The sequence below is a fragment of the Sus scrofa genome, chromosome 14 (assembly GCF_054392235.1).
Source record: "Sus scrofa isolate SSC_HxYL_T2T_F1_AM1 chromosome 14, Sscrofa_HxYL_maternal_Yorkshire_Landrace_v2.0, whole genome shotgun sequence".
NCBI lineage: Eukaryota > Metazoa > Chordata > Mammalia > Artiodactyla > Suidae > Sus > Sus scrofa.
Genome location: NC_139396.1, coordinates 32,458,407 through 32,478,508, shown reverse-complemented (window position 1 = coordinate 32,478,508; position 20,102 = coordinate 32,458,407). Strand labels below are relative to the sequence as shown.

At 47.1% G+C, this 20,102-nt stretch overlaps 1 protein-coding gene across 11 annotated transcripts in view; it reads right to left on the bottom strand.

Annotated features, from left to right (window-relative positions):
* Nucleotides 1-20,102, bottom strand: part of EPHX2 (epoxide hydrolase 2) — a 76,228-nt gene that overhangs the window by 18,602 nt on the left and 37,524 nt on the right. For 2 of the 11 annotated variants that reach the window (XM_084993204.1, NM_001001641.1), the window contains 7 exon segments: nucleotides 17,177-17,251; nucleotides 15,461-15,556; nucleotides 14,859-14,937; nucleotides 11,839-11,873; nucleotides 7,826-7,852; nucleotides 5,676-5,761; nucleotides 2,045-2,156 (listed from right to left, as the gene is read on the bottom strand). In XM_084993204.1, the coding sequence (XP_084849330.1) occupies nucleotides 2,045-2,156; nucleotides 5,676-5,761; nucleotides 7,826-7,852; nucleotides 11,839-11,873; nucleotides 14,859-14,937; nucleotides 15,461-15,556; nucleotides 17,177-17,251 (510 nt within the window). 11 annotated transcript variants of the gene reach the window in all.

Below are 20,102 nucleotides of genomic sequence, written 5' to 3'. Positions count from 1 at the left end.
CGATTAGACCCCTAGCCTGGGAACCTCCACATGCCTCGGGTGTGGCCCTAGAAAAGACAAAAAAAAAAAAAAAAAAGAACCTAGAACCTAGGCAGCACCAGAAGCTTCTCCAGCCTGAGATGCACTGAGTAACACAGACACCTGAAGACAGATGACAGGCAGGACATCCCATTAGTTTGGGATGCTGACTTCTGGTGCAGCTGAAAGAATTTACACCCTGGGATGGGGTACCGAAACTATAATGATGCACTACTGCTTCCGACGTCGACTACAAACAGAAGCTGCTTCCCAGGCTTTTTGCACAAGAAAATCTCCCTTTCTGTCTCACGTGCCCAGGTCTCATTCCACACAGATCAGTTTATCACAGCCCCCACCTCCACCCTCAGAGTCCCCACTGTTACCAGCTGAACTGTGTCCCCCAAATTCCTAAAATGGCCTGAGCCCTAGCTCCTCAGAATGTGACTGTATTTGGAGAAAAGGTCTTTGAAGGTCATTAAAATCGAATGAGGTCATGATGGTGGGCCTGATCCAAAGTGGCTGGTGTCCAAGAAAGAGGGTATTTCGACAGACACACGCACGCAGTGAAGACACAGTGAGAAAAGGCCATCTAGAAACCAAGCAGAGTGGCTTTAGAAGAAACCGACTGTGTAGACACCTTGACCTTGGACTTCTGGCCTCTAGGCCAGTGAGATAATGCATTTTGTAGTTTAAGGCCCCCCATCTATGTCACTTTCTTATGGCAGCCCTAGCTAATATACCATCGAAATCATCTTTACCCCGTCGAGATCAAGGTTCTCAAACTAATTAAAGATACTGTGACTCAGTTCCAGCCAAAGGAAGCTCATGGCTTCCCACACTCTGAGCTGTGGCAGTGGTGTCCTGGCCTCAGTGGAAAGTGTGACACCTGAGCATCTTTTCATGAGGTTGCTGGAGGTTTCTGGTCAGGTTACTGCTGGAATCAAAAAGTACCTCTTTTTGAAGAACCCGAGTAGTATCCATGAGGATGGAGGTTTGATCCCTGGCCTTACTCAGTGGGTTAAGGATCTGGCGTTGCTATGAGCTGTGGTGTAGGTTGCAGTCGTGGCTTGGATCCTGTGTTACTGTGGCTGTGGCGTAGGCCGGCAGCTGCAGCTTCAATTCGACCCCTAGCCTGGGAACCTCCATATGCCATGGGTGAGGCCCTAAAAAGACCAAAAAAGTTCCTCTTCCAAGGCACCATCTTACTGATCTAAACCATTCTTAGAGAAGAGTTACTCGCCGATTCAAAACCGGGATGGTTGTGACTCTTGCTGGAAACTGTTGTTCCTATGGGCATCAGACAGGCAAGGGCTGGACTGAGATGAGGTGAGATGTTCTCCTGCTCTTTATCAATTAACTTGACCCATTCTTCTCTCTTTGGAGTGTTAGGAAACACCTTTTATCTTCTCTGGAATTACCAACCTAGCTGGGCACTGGGGTGCAGGGCCTACAAACAGAGACAGCAGGTGCTCCCCTTTCCCCAGATGAAGGGTGGAAGCCCAGGCCGGACGATGCTCTCAGTGAATCCAGTAAAAGGTGGCAGCTACACCCTTCACCTGTCACCCAAACCGCAGGGGTGTCTTGGAAAGGCATCTAGGGCTTTGTGGCCTTAGGTGATACTATCTGTAAGCACAAACTCACTCCTCAATAAGCAGAGATATCAGGCCAGGAGCTGTCACCGACGAGGGATGGGTTTCACCAGCCTCTCAGCCGGAGAAGTAAAAGGAGCACTCAGCCCCCCACTTTACAATTTCAGGGGTGCAGCATAACCCAGGTGCCACCCCCACACTCCAGCTCCCCTCATCATCCCAAACACACACTCGGAAATGTGCCACCACCTGGGAAGGACCAGCCAAGCTCTGGCACCTGCTTCACCTGAGCCCATTTATGAACTCGTTTCTCATTGGAAAGCCACAGAAAATTCAACGGGACAGAGTTAAATCAGACCCAAGGGAGAAGGAAAGAGGAAGGGGGAAGGAGAACAAAATCCTTGCTGGGATCGCTGCTTGGAGCGCCCCAAACTTACCGGCTCTTGGAAGTAGAGCTGGTAATCAAAGACAGGATTGGCTTTGATGATCTCCATTGGGGACACATTGGGATTTGATGGCATGAAGGGAGTATTCAGACTGGCCACCGCCCTGTGGAAAGAAGAGGTGTCAAGACATGGACCCGGGACAAAACCAGTCTGCAAAGGACCAGAAAGGACCTTACGTGTCAGAAGCCATCCTTGGAGCGGGGGGATGCCACGCACAAGGATTCACACCAGCAGTGTGGGAAGAACGGCATTCCCAGCCACACCGCCTGACTCCCAGCGATTTCCCACTAACTACAATATTTCTCACCTACCTGCCTTAGACAAACGCACACACACACACGCACACACGCGTGCGCACACGCACACACATGTTACATGCAGTATATCCACCTTGGTTAGAGTATGTGCACAGTACAATTTGCCCTAGTTTTAAAAAATTCATTTTCCTTTCTTTCCTTCACTCACTGTTTCCTCTGTGGGGACTATAATTCCATGCTACATACTAAGGGAGAGAGAATATAAAACCAATATGCCAGGAGCTTAACATACTTTAGTAAGGAAGGTTAGACAAATGTACTCATGATTATATTATGAGATAGACTGTGATATGAAATACAGGAATAGCACAAAATACTATAGGAGTTCAGGAGATAAATGATCTGTAGGTTTGGACATCTTAGAAGACCTCATGGAAAAGAGAGCATGTGAATTTGGCTTTTACCAGCAAAGAAGGACTGGGGAGGGGAACAGATACCAGCAAGGAAAACATCATAAGGTTGCTTGAGAGGGCAAAGCTTGCTTAGGGTTAAGTTTGATGGAGTAAGGAGTCTATGGGTCAGAGGCCAAGCAGTTAATGGGGCATCTTGGGAAATGAAGCCAGAAAGGTATATGGGAGCTGGGATGTGAAGGGCCCTGAATCTGGAATTGAAGCTGCAGAAAACCAAGAAAGCCACAAGGGCTTCTGAGGAGAGGGGAGAGGTGACAGTGGAGGCAAGTGGGAGTCAGGAAGTGCTGTATCAAGCAGTAATACATCATATGGATGCAGAAAGGGGGCTTGGCCACAGACTACTGCATTAGTAGCAAGGAGAAAAAGATGGTAGCAATTGGAGTAAAAGACAGGGCAAATTTGAAAGCCCACACCAAGGCAGAATGGATAGAAGTTAGCCAGGACCACAGTTGGTCTGGCTAGTCAGCAAGGAATTCCATATTCTGCTCTGAACTTGGGGAAACTTTTTCTCAGAAAAGAAATAGATATAGAAAATAGGAGGAATTGAATAATTAGGGCAAATTAAATAATCAGGGGAAGGAGTGATGAGGCTTATCAAGTGCCAACCAATAGAAATATAGTGTAAGCTATCTACATAATTAAAAATTTTCTACTGGCCAAATTAAAACCAGTAAAAAGGAACATGTGAGATTAGTTTTAAATATTATTTAATGTTAATTAACTTAATTTTAAATTTAATATTAGGTATTAATTTAATATTTAACCTAATGTATCTAAAATATTAATTTCAATAGGTAATTAATATTAAGAGATTCTACATTCTTTTTTTCATACTAAAAATCTGGAATCTGAAAGCTATCTTTGCTTTTCTTCTTTCTTTCTCTTTCTTTTTACCGTGGCGCCTGCAGCATATGGAAGTTTCTGGGCTAGGGGTTAGGTGCAGCTGAAGCCTATGCCACAGTCAGGGCAACACCAGATCTGAGCCACATCTGCAACCTGTGCCATAGCTTATGGCAACACTGACCCTTAACTCACTGAGTGAGGCCAGGGATCGAATCCACATCCTCACAGAGACAGTGTCAGGTTCTTAACCTTCTAAGCCACAATGGGAACTCCTAGAAGTAATCTCAGTTAAAACTGGCCACATTTCAAATGTTCAGCAGCCACTATTAGTGCAGGTTAGGGTATAAAATAAGCTATACGGAGGCCTATGGGTGTCTACTGCCACCATAGTGAAACTATTTTTTTTTTTTTTTTTTTTTTTTTGTCTTTTTAGGGCCACATCGTGGCATATGGAGGTTCCCAGGCTAGGGGTCTAATTAGAGCTGTAGTTGCTGGCATACGTCACAGCAACTCGGGATCAGAGCCACATCTGCAACCTACACCACAGCTCATGGCAAATGTCAGATCCTTAACCCACTGAGCAAGGCCAGGGATCGAACCCGTGTCCTCATGGATGTTAGTCAGGTTCCCTAACCTCTGAGCCATGGCAGGAACTCCCATAGTGAAACTATTTTAAGGATTACTTAAATCACAAGTGAAGAAACTCTAGTTTTTATGAAATACACTGAAAAGAAAGGGGTTTTCTTTTTTATTGCTTTGACATATATTTAAAAAAACAACACTAAATGAGATGATAGCATATAAATGCTGCTGCCAATTGCATTAAGATTAGAAAAAACTGAACCACAGCCTCCTTCTGGGAGAAGAGTTTCCATGTGTTTGGCAAAGAAAGGACACAAAACAAATGAGTAGACCCTTATATTAAATGGGTCTCATAGCTTATTTTAGTAGGAAGGCAAAACCAAGGATTCAAAGAAATATCTCATATTAGGGAGTTCCCGTTGTGGCTCAGGGGTTACAAACCTGATTAGTATCAATGAGGATTCAGGTTTGATCCCTTGCTTTGTTCAGTGCTGGTGGTGTTGTGAGCTGTGGTGTAGGTTGCAGATGTGGCTCAGATCCATATTGCTGTGGCTATGGCATAGGCAGGCAGCTGCAGCTCTGATTTGACCCTTAGCTGGGAACTTCCATGTGCTGTAGGTGGGGCCCTAAAAAGCAAAGAAAAAAGGAAAAGAAAGAAAAAAATACCCCACTTTAATGGTGGACCTTTTTCTTTTTTTTCATTCATTGTCTGGCTAGAAAGAGGAAGATCAATGCTGTCAAGAGTATCCTTAAATAACAGATTTGCCCATACCCAGAGATGTGGGGTCCTCTCCTGAACAGCCCTGGGAGAGGGTCTCGGCTCCCTCCTGCCCTGCCAGAAATGTGGTAACAGAGCTGCTTTAATGAGAGCAGAGGTAGAAGGAGCAAGTACTCTAAACCAAACAGCAGACATGAAGGAAACAGAACAAGAGAAGAGGAACAGGAAACCAGAGCATGCTTGTGTGTCTCAGATCTGACGTTATTCTGCACAAAACTTCACTAGACTCCTGTTAAACCTTTTAAAATTCTCACAGGAGAGAGGGGAGAGACAGGATTAAGTTTCATAAAACAACAGGGTGGAGACTGTATGCTCATTGCTCTATTTCCTTTTGTTCTCTTCAAGAAGAATCTATCACAGTCTGCAGAGTAACTTTTTGGTGGACCCGATTCTTTTTTTAAAATTTTTAAACTCTTTTTTTTGTCTTTTTGTCTTTTCAGGGCTGCCCCCTCAGCATATGGAGATTCCCAGGCTAGGGGTCCAATCAGAACTGCAGCTGCCAGAGCAATGCCAGATCCAAGCTGTGTCTGTGATCTACACCATAGCTCATGACAACACTGGATCCTTAACCCACTGAGCGAGGCCAGGGATTGAACTGGCATCCTCACGGGCACTAGTTGGATTCATTTCTGCTGTGCCACAACGGCAACTCCCCAGGGTACCCAAAGTCTTGACGCCCTCAGCCTGGTTACCTCACTCTCTCAGGGTAGAAGAGAGCCATGTTCCACACCAGCACGCCTCCCCAGTCGTGGCCAATGAACACGGCTTGAGAGAGGCCCTAGGAGGACAAAGAAGGGGGCCGAGTGTGGGTGGGTTTCTGGGGTGGGGGATGGGTGTTGAGAGCCCCAAGCCCAACCCTCAGCCTGAGACCCTGTCCTTCACTTCCTAGGGTCGCCTCCACCCAGGAAGCAGCAGCTCCTCCCAACACCTGCCCCCTTGAAGCCTTTATTGCCACATCTGAGTTCCACAGCCCCTCCGCACAATGACTGGCCATTTAAGTTTTCTCGGAAGACTGAGGTCACAGGCCATGAATGCCCTCTCCTCTATCTTCCCTCAAGTCAAAATTGGTTTCACCTTCTTTCCTCCCTTTTGTCTTTTTTTTCCCTTTTTTTTCTTTTTAGGGCTGCACCTGTGGCATATAGAGGTTCCCTGGTTAGGGGTCAAATTGGAGCTGCAGCTGCCCACCTACACCACAGCCACAGCAACACGGGATCTGAGCTGCATCTGTGACCTACAACCACAGCTCATGGCAATGCCAGATCCTAAACCCACTGAGCAGGGCCAGGAATCCTCATGGATACTGGTCAGGTTCTTAACCAGCTGAGCCACAATGGGAACTCCCTCCCTTTTGTTTTAAAGTTGGAACGACTGACCTCCCCATGTTCCGTGTTCATCTTTCATTAAGTGATTATTGTTCTGGTCCCCTTTCTTTTGGGATCTTCTCTCTCTTAATAAGCCATTAAAGCCTCAAAGCATCTTTCGCTCCCTATTTCTCCTTGCACCTTCCTTTCCTCTACTGCTGTAACCTTTGAATGACCACAGCTCCCTTCCATGGAGGACCTACTGTGTCTGAGGCCCTGCGCTAAGTGCTAAGTCCAGAATTCTCCCAGTGACTTTCTAACACCTGTCTTACAAATGGGAAGACAGAGATGGACACTGGACCCAGCTGGCCAGCAACCACTGGCCAGAGACTCCTTTTCAAAAATCAGAATGAGATGCTCCCAGGCAGTTGGAAATTTTCTAGAGTCAGGACTGGGGTGGCCACACTGAGCCACGTCCTCTTAGCTGTTTCCATCGTACCCTAAAGTGCTGAAGCCAACTCCGTGGGACTGAGACTCTGCAGAGGGTGGGGATATGACATTGTCCCCTCATTTCCTACACAGGCCTTGCTGTAGATCTGGAATGCCTCGGTCAGCTTAGATGCTTTGCTCAACTCTCACGACCAGTTAACAGGAGAAAAATCCCACAGCTCTGAGGTTCCTTCTCAGTATCCCCCCCATCCACTGTCACTGTCACGGGTGCTGCCTTGGCTCCTTCCCCCCCTCTGTCTCCACTCTGCCACGTGACCTGACTGAGTCCGGGAGGAAGGTGTTCCTGAGTTGCAGCCTCAGGACAAGTGTGTGTGCGGATGCGTATTCTCAGATCACCACTGTTGATCATTTCCATTGACTCTGACATTCCAAACCATGTGAAACCAAGGCATTCGATTGTAAATATTTTAAAAGGAATGTGTGGGTTGGCTTGTTTTTTTGTTTGTTTGTTTGTTTGCTTTTTAGGGCTGCACCCTTGGCACATGGAAGTTCCCAGGTTAGGGGTCCACTTGGAGCTACAGCTGCCAGCCTATACTACAGCCACAGCAACACAAGATCCAAGCCGTGTCTGTGACCTGCACCACAGCTCATGGCAACGCCAGATCCTTAACCCACTGAGACAGGCCAGGGATCGAACCTGCAACCTCATGGTTCCTAGTCGGATTAGTTTCTGCTGCGCCACAACAGGAACTCCAGGAATGTGCGTTTTTAAAAAGTTGCAAAAATAGTAGCCTATCCAATATTTCCCCAAATTCTTGACCTAGAACTAAGGCTCTCCATCCTCACTCAAAGCCAAAAGAAATATCCTATTCTGTTGCTTTTCATGAAACAAAACCCCAAACAAATTTATCTCTCTAATGTCCGAACCACCTCTGTCTTTGTTCCTTCTGACCAACCACCCCACATTTCACTGCCCCCAAGTTTTGTCTTTCCCGGCCAGTGCCGCTCCCCTCCAGGGCTCTAACAGCTTCCTGTAAGGTCCAGTCCCAAACAGGATTCTCTAAAGAGAGTAGTTCAAAATAATTACTTACCAACTTATTCAGGAAGGTCACCATGTCCTAAGAAAGAATACACATGCAACAAAAATCAAAACTGTATCCATCCACCCAAACAGCTTCAAGGTTAGAATGACTGCACTTGCCTTTGTTACAGATTGAATTATGCCTCCCTCCTCAACCCCTGCTGCCGCCCCCGCCACACACATTCCCATGTTGAAGCCTTCACCCCTGGTACTTCAGAATGTGACTGTATTTGGTGACAGAGCCATCAAAGAGGTGATAAATTAAATGGGGTCATTGGCGGGAGGAGCTCGTCCAACAGAAGACAGAAGATTTGGACACAGACACATACAAAGGAAAGTCCACATAAAGAGTCATCTACAAACTTCACATGAACCCTGCTGACACCTTGATCTTGAACTTCCAGCCTCCGGAATGGGGGGACGTAAATTTCTGTTGTTTAAGCCACTCAGTCTACGGTGCTTTCCTACAGCAGCCCCAGCAAACAGCGTTGGATCACTTCACTTTTGGGCGACTTCCCCTCCCCTTCCAGCATCCTCTCCTAACCAGGCTATCTCCCAACAGGAAGAGTGAATTCTTTGGGGTATGTTAGCACACATCCCTAACTGAAATGGGCCATTTTCTTTCTTTTCTTCTTTTTTTTGGGGGGGTAGGGGTGGGGGCTGCACCTTTGGCATATGGAGGTTAACTGGCTAGCGGTCGAATTGGAGCTGTGGCCGCCAGCCTACACCACAGCCACAGCAATGCCAGATCCGAGCTGCGTCTGCAACCTGCACCACAGCTCATGGCAACGCCAGATCCTTAATCCACTGAGTGAGGCCAGGGATCAAATCTGCATCCTCATGGATACTAGGCGGGTTCTTAACCTACTGAGCCACAGCGGGAACTCCTTGAAATGGGCCATTTTCATTGTAAGACAGAAATCATGGCTTCTTTCCTGGAAGGAGGAAAGGGAAGAGTACTGCTCTGGAGAGGTCTGGCTGCTTGCCTCACCCCAGGATGGTAAGCTCCTTTGCCCTGTCCCCCATAGAGGTGGGCACCTGGCCACATGGCCAGTGACCACAGAGTTTTGGAGAAGGTGTATGAGATGAATAGGCAGTACCTCGACACGCAGTCACATTCTGAGGTTCTGGGTGGGGTGGTGGGCCACTTAGAATCAAGACTGGGGCGGTTGTACTAGACCATGTGCCAAGGAGGGGAACCCTGCTGGGGACACAGTGGAGGGAGGAGACCGGGCAGGCGACTCAGCCCTGCAGAAAGCAATTCTAGCTTCCTGTTTCCCAGCCCCACTCCTCCAAAAAGACTCCAGGATAACTTGTCAACACCACCCCCATCTACCTGAGCCAACAGGAGGGGCCTCTGCTTGCTACAATTAAAAAAAAAAAGGTCTGCGGGGGTGCTTTTATGGAGCCCTCGCTTGGCACCATCATTGTCTCTCCCCTCATGCAGAGCTACAGGGAGGGGTCGTGTCTCCACTTTACAGATGAGGAAACTGAGGTTCAAAGCGGTTAAATGACGTAGCCAAGACTGCCCAGCCAGCAGTGGCAGGACTGGGACTGATTCCAGGTCTATATGATTTCACAAATTCAAAATCAGAACCTCCAAAGCCATCTTTTTTTTTTTTTTTTAATTACATAGACCAATGGCTTTATTTTAACCATTTTCCAGTCCAGAATCCTACCCTCTTTCTACCATTTGGGAAGTAATCCTAATTTGCTTTTGATTCTTGAGACAAATGCCCTTGTTGGGGGCTGGAGAGATTGCACCTGCAAGAATGTGAAGACTTAGAAAACAGATGCAATTATGTTTCCATCGTCTACTGTTCTAGGTGCTTTCAAAAGAAAGGGCGGTTTTTTTTTTTTTTTTCCTTTTCAGGGCCAGGTCTATTTTTAATTCTCATTAAGCAAGGAGATGGAAATTCCAGGACAGCAGGAGACAAAGACAAGACAAAAAGCTTTTCCACAGCCCTGGTACCCTCTGCCCCGAGAGGATCAAAGAGTGTTCAGATACTCTCCACCCCAGGCTCAGTCCTCTGCTGGGAAACCTTCCAAGATGGACAGACTCCACTGAGAGGCTGGAGTGAGTTTAGCATTATTCCCACAGCCACAGAGAATCGTCCTCAGGTTTGCATGGGCCTCGAGAATATGAAGCCCATCCATTTACTATATTTAACACCTGAAAGACCTGGAAAGGTTAAATGACTTTCCCAAGGTCACACCCAATTGGGTGTAGACAAGCTTCAAATGTTAATAAGCTTTATTTCTTAATTTTTTTTTCTTTGTTTTAGGGCTGCACCTGAGGCATATGGAAGTTCCCAGGCTAGGGGTTGAATCAGATCTACAGCTGCCAGCACAGCTGCAGCAATGCCAGATCTGAGCCTCATTCGAGACCTACACTGCAGCTTGAGGCAGTGCCGGATCCTTAATCCACTGAGGGAGGCTGGGGATCGACCCCACAAACTCACGGATACTAGTTGGGTTCATAACCTGCTGAGCCACAACGGAAACTCCTGTTAAGCAACTTTAGAAGATAGTATTATTGCTCCGTACCATCCCCAAATTCCTAACTGGGAATCCTAAGACCACAAACATACAGAGAATAGGTTGATGGTCCTTTAAAGGTACCTATTCTAAAACAAATGACAGTTGTTTAATGAACTGGCACACAAGTTTGAGGAGATGTGGTTAAGAGGGAAGGGTTTTCAATAATTCTGGGGATTGTTGCTGAGAAAAAAAAATTTTAGGAGCACTTGAGGGTATGCACCATTAAGGACCTTCATTGTGTTTTCTATAACCCTATATTTTATTTTAGCTTTTATTTATTTATTTTTTTGGCCACACACACAGCATGCTGGAACCATGGCAGTGACTTGAGCTGCTGCAGGGACAACACCAGATTCTTTTTTTTTTTTTTTTTTTTTTTGGCTTTTTAGGGCTGCACTAGTGGCATATGGAAATTCCCAGGCTAGGGGTCAAATCGAATTGGAGCTATAGCAGCTGGCCTACGCCACAGCAACACAGGATCGGAGCCTGTCTGCCACCTACGCCATAGCTCAAGGCGACGCCAGATCCTTAACCCCACTGAGCGAGGCCAGGGATCAAACCCGCATCCTCATGGATCCTAGTAGGGTTTGTTAACCACAGGGCCACAATGGGAACTCCAACAACAACAGGTTCTTAATTCACTGAGCCACAGGGGAACTCTGATAACCCTGTATTTTAAAGATAATACAGGCTGGTGAGATCTTGGCAGGATTGGGGGGAGGTCTGAGCAACGGGGGCCGAGTGGAAGAGGCAAGGACTCAGAAACTGGGGAAGGAAGGCCACCCTCACTGGAGGCTAAGTTTTCCCCCATGCTCCTGGTAGGAGATCCCAAAGCCGGGGGGTTGGATGGGGAGCTCCAGGCAGAGCTGGGGCTCCCACGCAACAGCTCTCTGTAATTTTAACACAGTCAGTGGTATCGTCAGCTTTCCGGCCATTCCCTCCTCTTGGACCCTCCAGCCTTTGCTGTCACTCTAGGGCTGATGGAGGTTTGGGTGGCCGGATGTCTCCTCCCCACAGCCTTGCAGCTCTGCAAGCTCTCACGGTGCCTGGCTTAGAACAGGAACGCCACTGCGGTCACCAAGCCACACATGAACTCCCTAGCTCCGGCCAACAATGTCTTTACCAAAATAAAGTGATTTTTTAAACTCTTAGGAGGGAAAGGCCAAATGGTGGAACAGTTGAGAGGAAAAGTCTGGGAGTGAGTGCAGGGTTCAAACTTGGTTCTGCAAGCTGTTGACCTCAGGCAATTAATTACTTGATCTCCCTGTGACTCGGTCTCCTCTTCCATCAAATACTTAGAAAAGTAGTTGATATACAGGAACTGTGGGCTCCTATTTTGAAATACTTCAACCTCTAGCATGACTTTTTTCCTAAATGCTGTGAGATGTTGCTTTCTTAGGACTGAAATGAATACCCACACTTCTGTCTTCTATCAATGAAAACCCAAGGATGGAAAAGATGTTATCCAAACATGCTTCTTACCTTGCATAACACTTCCAAGGAATATTCTTCTATTTCTGCAATTAAAAATAAAATAAATACGTTTAATTTAATTTACATGCTCCAACAAACTACGAGGGCCCCTTTGCTTCCCAAATATACCTAGGTAAATTTTTAGATTGATATATTTTCCTTGCTTATTTTTGTTGTTGTTGCCTGTGTGCTTTTGGTTTCATATCTATGAAATCACTGCCAAGATCAATGTCATGAAGCTCTTCCACTGTGTTTTCTTATAGGAATTTTAGGGTCAGGTCTTAAGTCTTTAATCCATTTTGAGTGGATTTTTGTGTATAATGTAAGATACCATTATTTGGCATATGGATATTCAGTTTTTCCAACACTATTTGTTGAAGAGACTGTCCTTTCCCCATTGAGTGGTCTTGGCAACCTCGTTAACGGTCATCTGACGATATACCCAATACCACACTGTTGTCTTCTTTCTTTTCTTTTTTTCCTTTTTTTCCTTTTTTTTTTTTTTTTTGCTTTTTAGGGACTCACCCAAGGAATACCGAGGTTCCCAGGCTAGGGGTCTAATTGAAGCTACAGCTACTGGCCTACACCACAGCCACAGCAATGCCAGATCCTTAACCCACTGAGAAAGGCCAGGGATTGCACCTGCCACCTCATGGTTCCTAGTCGGATTCGTTCCCACTGCACCATGATGGGAACGCCCCAATACAACACTGTTTTGATTACTATAGCTTTGTAATACATTTTGAAATCAGGAAGTATGAGTCCTTAAGCTTTGTTCTTTCTAGATTAATTTAACTATTTGCGGTCTTTTGTGGCTCCATATGAATTGCAGAATTGTTTTTCGTATTTTTGTAAACAATGTCATTGGTATTTTGATAAGGATCATGTAGAATCTGTAGATCACTTTGGGTACCATGGACAGTTTACCAATAATAGCTATTCCAGAAAGCAAAAAGAAAGAAAAACAGAGACAAGAGAAGAAAAAATTATCAAAGAAATAATTGAAGAAAATTTGAAACAACTGAAAGTTCAGTGTACACAGCAAAGTAGATGAAAAAAGGACCCATATCACAACCCAACATCATAGCATTTTAGAGCACAACAGATAAAGATCCTAAAAGCGACAAGAGTAAGGGAAAAAAAAGACAGCATAGAAAATTTTGTGTATCAGAATGGCCCTGGATTGCTCCATAGAAACAGGGGAAGCTAGAAAATACTGGGACAAAGTCTTCAAAGTTTTAAGGGAAAATAATTTGTTGCTTAAAATCTATTGCCAAATCACCTGAAATTTATACACAAATGACCCTAAATGTACATATATTCATTCCAAATCATTACACTTGGCTTTAGAATTAATGTTCTGTATAATCTTCAACAGTAATTAACAGGTAAATTATGTCTTTCTGGAAAAAAAGAGTTATCATTAGGGCATAATCCTAAGTCCCAGTTTATCCAGAATAGTTTTAGTTTACATGTTATTATTTATAGTTTCTCTTTTACTTTTTTTTTTTTCTTTTTACAGCACATGAAGTTCCTGGGCTACGCGTCAAATCAGAGCAGCAGCTGAAGCTTGCAGCAACGCTGAATCTTTAACCCACTGAGCAAGGTCAGGGATAGAACCTGCATCCTCAGAGGCAATGTCAGGTCCTTAACTCACTGAGTTACAATGGGAATTCCCTCTCTTTTACTTTTAATAGTGTTCTAGTTTGAAAAATAATTTATATTACTAAGTTATGCACAAGAGATTCGGGGAAGCTTGCAGTATAGATGAACAGAAACATTTTAATAAAACTAAATTAAAAACCCTTAGATGCCTTTCCTGAATATTTGGACTGAAGTCCTTCAAGTGCTTCTGCATCATTCAAGAGGCAGCAAGAAGAGGCTGAGTGGACACCACGACATTTAGGGACCAACCTTGGGCACACAGCTCTGCCATGACGGGCTGAGTGGCCTGGTGGTGGCCCCCTGAGTAGCTGAGAGCCCATCCCACATGAGCTGGCTTCAAATCCAACACAAAAGGCTTGATGTGAATGGGGCGGAAGCAGCTCAGAAAAGGGGTGGTGAGCTGCTGGCTTGGCAGAGGGACCAGGGACTCTGCTGCACACCTGGCTGCTTCCCATTCCTGCCTCCACCTGGGGCACTTAAATTTGTGGCTGAGGATCCCTCTGAGACTAATAAAAACAACAGACTCCTTCCTCCCCAAGGAAAATGCTCATAAACCCAAACGTGACCTCTGGGGTTTATAAGCTACTGACACCCATCTTTGGGATCCACTGATGCCAGGTTAAGAATCTGGCCTGCGAATTACCCTATGATCCAGCAATTCCACTTCTGGGTATACATTCCAAAGAGTTGACAGGAGGGACTCAAAGAAATAGCTGTATACCCAGGTTCACAGCAGCATCATTCACAAGAGCCAAAAGGTAGAGGCAACCCGAGTGTCCATCGCTGGGAGAACAGATAGACAAACTGTGGTCTTGTTCAATAGATACAATGGAATATTATTCCTCCTTGGAAGGAAATGGTGACACATGCAATAACATGGCGAAATCCTGAAGACGTTATGCTAAGTGAAATAAGCCAGCCTCTAAAAGATGAATGCTGTATGGCCCACTTATGTGAGCTACCTGCAGTAGCCAAATGTATATAGAGTCAGGGAACTGAAGGGTACTGGCTGGGCACTGAAGGGAGGGAGGATGGGGAGCTATTGCTTAATGGGTACAGAGTTTTGGTTCTGCAAGACAAAGAGAGCTCTGGAGCTGGATGGTACCTCTTGCACCTCCCTCCTCACTGACTAGTAGGAGACATCCCTGGGGGACAGGGGTTTCTTATATTCATTCAGCATATGAGGAGCAAGACACCTGGGGCCCAAAGTGCACAGACAGAGGACATTGCAGGAGAAGGAAGGGGAGGGGTGGTGTAGGACCCCCTTTGAAGGGCTGCCCACTCTGACCCAGCCCCAGGGAAAGACAGTGCAGATGGGGAACTCGGACAGAAGGCACAAGCAGCTGTAAAGACCGCTAACCCACCGGGAGGAGCAGATGACTCTCCATAGCCTTTCATGTCCACAGCCAGCACCCGGAAGCCCGCCTGGGCCAGGGCAGGGATCTAGAAAACAAACAATCCAGACCCACTCCAGTGTGTCCTCATCAGTGTTTTACTGACACTTCCTCTTTGCCTCCTTCTAGCACCCTTTTCTTATAAATGACTCAATTTGAAGTGTCACGTGGCACTCACTACCTGCTATCCCCACCACGGGGCTGGAAATGAGCCCATCTGGCTAGGACTGCCATGGATGGTGGTAGGGTTTGTGCACTGCACCCAATGTCACACCTAAGAGCGCACCTTTCCCAGCAAAAACCCTGCAGATTTCTAGATTCATTTCTGAGATTCCCCAGCGGGTGGCATCAAGTATTTTGAGGAAGTCTGCCTTTTTCTAATCTGTAGACGTGACACATGAGCTGAAAGAGTTCTGAGCTCTGGAGCCATCTCTGGCCCCAACATTTTTGCGGCATCATGGCCCTACTGGGGAGAAGATGCTCCTTGGGAAAGGGTCAGCTTCTTAATGATATTCCCAGCTGGACCACGTCATCTAGCTTCTTCTTTCCTCTCACCCCTCAGTTTCCCTTACCTGGTACCTCCAAGAGAACCAGCTCTCAGGAAATCCATGGCAGAGGCACACAGCAGGGCCGGAGCCCATCTCCACAAAATGCAGACGTACCCCAGGCTGTGGAGGACAGAGGTGAGTGGGGAGTGACCACATAGCCAGGCAGGGAGGGACCAGCACCTCTTCTGCAGACCACCCAGGGCCATTTCGGCACGACACCAGAAGAACCTTGTTGATTATCTCTTTTATATATAGTGGTATATATGTTAATCCCAAATTCCTAATTTATCCCTCCCCTCCTTTCCATAAGTTTGTTTCAAAAGGTCTAATAGAAAATGGGTCTATTTATATTTTGCATATAAGTTCATTTGTATCACTTCGGGGGGGGGCATAGATCTGATTGGGAAAAAAACCAGAATTCAAAAAAATACAGGCACACCAATGCTCACTGCAGCACTATTTACAATAGCCAAGACATGGAAACAACCTAAAAGTCCATCAACAGATAAATGGATAAAGATTTGGTACATATACATGATGGAATACGACTCAGCCATAAAAAAGAAGGAAAACAATGCTGTTTGCAGCAACATGGATGGACCTAGAGATTCTCATACTAAGTGAAGTAAGTCAGGAAGAGAAAGACAAATACCATATGATATCACTTATATCTGGGGTCTCAGCCCCTCTTTATGGAGCACAGAAGCATCAGGTACTAGGTCCCATGGGGTATTCAATTAATCTTCACAAGAACATTAAGGGGAAGTATTTTGTTTGTTTGTTTGTTTGTTTGTTTTTGTCTTTATGGGCTTCACCTGTGGCATATGGAAGTTCCCAGGCTAGGGGTCAAATTAGAACTACAGCTGCTGGCCTACACCACAGCCACATGGGATCCGAGCCACGTCTGTGACCTACACCACCTATACCACAGCTCATGGCAATGCCAGATCCTTAACCCACTGAGCGAGGCTGGCGATAAAATCCACGTCCTCATGGATACTAGTTGGGTTCGTTACCACTAAGCCACAAAGGGAACTCTCAGGGGGAAGTATTTTCATCATCTCACTATAAAGCTATATACACTGAGGTTCAGAATGATAGGAAATGTGCCCACATTTGCAAGCTGAGTTAGTGCCAACGCCTGGATTCAAGCTAGTTCTGTCTGACCCCAGAGCAATTGCTCAGTTTTGTTTTGCTTGTGAGCTGACCTGTAGCTTTAAGTCCTTTCTTATTTAAATGACGATCCACCCGGAGAAAGATTCCAAAGTGAATCCAGGAAGGGATTCTAAAGCCCTGCTCTCTGTCCTGGCTGGGTCAGGAGTCAGGGCCCCTCTGCATGTGGCCTTGACTTTGCCACAGCTCTGACCCCAGGGCTTTGAAATGGCTCTCTCTCTATCCTCTCTGCAGGTTCCCTGAGGACAGGTCCAGCTCCTGCCTGTTTCCCCCCCCTAAGTGGCCTGTTCCTGACACAAAGGAAGGGCCGGTGATACCCAGTGGATAAAATGATGAAATAAAGTGCCAGACACACGGGCTGTGCGGGCCTATTGTTCCGTGGGAGTCTGACCACGTGGGTTCATATCGGCCCGTTGGTTTCTGAGGCATGATACCTGTGGGAAATACCATTTCTCTGGAAGGGGTGGATGTCCAGCTGCCCTTGATATTGAGCAAATGTCTCTGCAAGTGATTCTAGGGGAGTAGGTCAGGGAGGACTCCACCGACCGCGGGCGGGCGCTGACGTACCTTGATGAGCACGTACCCGTGGCTCAGGGCGCTCGGATCGCAGGAGGTGGGAGGAAGGGCTGGAGTTTGGAGAAGCTGAAAGTAAGAGAGACAGTGAGGGAGGTGGCGCCGCTTCCTTCCATGAGGAGGCCTCAGGCTGAGTCCACAAAACTTCACCAGACAGCCCCTGGGTCACCTTCCCCACAGCCCCAGGGGCTTTGGGTGGCTGACCAACCCGGCCCCCACCCCTTTCAGGTCACAGCCAGGCTTCACTTCCTCCCCTTCCCCCTGGGTCACTGGAGTCTGGTGCCTGAGTTCTGGCCAAAGTACGGGCGGGGGACAGACGAGCACGGCCTGACCGCCAGGCCCATGAAAATCCCCCTGTGATTCTTTATATTCTTTTTTTTTTTTCTGTCTTTTTGCTTTTTCCGTGGCATATGGAGGTTCCCAGGCTAGGGGTCCAATTGGAGCTGTAGCCGCAGGCCTACACCACAGCTCACGGCAATGCTGGATCCTTAACCCACTGAGTGAGGCCAGGGATCGAACCCCTAATCTCATGGTTCCTAGTCGGATTCGTTAACCACTGCGCCAAGACGGGAACTCCTCTTTATATTCTTTATCCCCGTTTTCAGCTGGTGTCCGGCGTGACCTCAGAAACCAAAGATGGAAGATGGGGGACCTCCCCAAATGGCTGTGAGGCAAAGCCCCTGCCACCACCCACTGAAAGTCACATTCACAAGGAATAAACACCACTTGCTCCCAAACCCTGAGATTTGGGGCTTTAATGAATTTGATTCTTCTCTACGGTAGTTCCCCAAGGGGTCACCCAGGCCCATGCTGGACACAGCCAGGAATGCAAAGTTCGCTGAGGAGCCACACCATCGTTGCTGCGCTCTGCTGAAGCGCTTCTCCTTCAGGTCGGCCAACTCCCAGCTATCCGTGCCTTGTATTAGTCAGCTTTGGCTGCTGCAGAATGTACCACGGCCAGGGGTGGGGCTGGGGGTGGGGCTTAAACAACAGACATTTGTGTTCTAACAGTTTTGGAAGCTGGTGGTCCATGAAGGTGTGGGCAGGGCTGGTTTCTCCTGAGGCCTCTCTCCTTGGCTTGTAGATGGACACCTCCCTGTGTCCTCTCATGGCCTTTTCTCTTTGTGTCTGTGTCCTAATCTCTTCTTCTTCTTTTTTTTAATGGCCACATCCATGGCATATAGAATTTCCCAGACCACGGATTGAATATGGGTCCCAGCTGCGCCCATGCCAGATCTTTTAACCCGCAGGGCCAGGGATGGAACACATGCCTCTGCAGCAACCCAAGGTGCTGCAGTCAGATTCTTCTTCTTCTTCTTCTCTTTTTTTTTTTTTTGCCTTTTAGGGCCGCGTCTGAGGCATATGGAGGTTTGCAGGCTAGGGGTCGAATCAGAGCTACAGCCGCCGACCTACACCACAGCCACAGCCACAGCAACAGCAACAAAGGATACAAGCTGTGTCTTCGACCTACACCACAGCTCACAGCAACGCCAGATCCTTAACCCACTGAGTGAGACCAGGGATAGAACCCTCATTCTCAAGGATCCTAGTTGGGTTCGTTAACCACTGAGCCACGAAGGGAACTCCCTGCAGTCAGATTCTTAACCCACTGTGCTACAGTGGGAACTCCCTAATTTTCCCTTCTTATAGAGACATCTGTCATAATGGATTAGGGCCCGCCTTTAGGGCCTCATTTTACCTTGAATGTATCTTTAAAGACCCTGTCTTGAAGTTCCCATCACGGCGTAGCAAAACAAATCCGACTAGGAACTGTGAGGTTACAGGTTCAATCCCTGGTCTTGCTCAGTGGGTTAAGGATCCGGTGTTGCCGTAAGCTGTGGCACAGGTTGCAGATGTGGCTCGCATCTGGTGTTGTTGTGGCTGTGGTGTAGGCAGGTGGCTACAGCTCTGATTGGACCCCTAGCCCGGGAACCTCCATATGCCATGGGTGAGGCCCTAAAAAGACAGAAAGACAAAAAATAAATAAATAAATAAATAATAAAGACCCGGTCTCTAAATACAGTCACATTCTGAGTTCCCGGGGGTTAGGACTTTGGGAGATGAATTTGGATGGGACGCCATTCAGCTGATGGAAGCCTCCTGCTCGCTGGCCCCAGTTCTGTCCTCTGGAGCCCCAGGGAGTCAGGTAACCCATCTTTGTACATCTCAGGAAACAGGAAGATTCCTAAACAATGTGTCCTTAAAAAGCTTCCACAGCTTATTGGCGTGATTTCTCTGAAATAGAAATGACAAAGGACTGGGAGCTCCCGTCGAGGCACAGTGGTTAACAAATCTGACTAGGAACCATGAGGTTGCGAGTTCAATCCCTGGCCTCGCTGAGTAGGTTGAGGATCCTACTTTGCCGTGAGCCTTGGTGTAGGTGGCAGACACGGTTCGGATTCCGAGTTGCTGTGGCTCTGGGGCAGGCCAGTGGCTACAGCTCTGATTGGACCCCTAGCCTGGGAACCTTCATATGCCGCGGGAGCGGGCCTAGAAAAGACAAAAAAAAAAAAACCCCAAAACAAAAAGAAATGACAAAGGACAGGATGCTGAGCTTACGGAAGTGAACATTCTGTGAGGAGCGCCATGTTAGTGCTTGATTTCTCATCTTTTGTCCCAAAGGTGAGACCTAAGGACAAAGCAGTTTTCCTTGGTTACTTGCTTTTCTGACCTCTAAGGTGGGGGGAGCAGACTACAGAATTCGCCTCCTTCAAACACGGAAGAGTCTGCATGAGCCTCCGCAGAGGTGAAACAGTGGGTCCCCATCTCTGCGCCGTCTGGAAAGGACCCAGGGTGTGGCGGCAGGGACACGTAGCTGGGTGCCCCGAGGATGACCAAGGAGCCAAGACACCCAGCAGGGCCAATGTCCCGTGGGGTCCTTCTTCTGAATTGTCCCCTGGCTCACTCTCCCTATCTTATG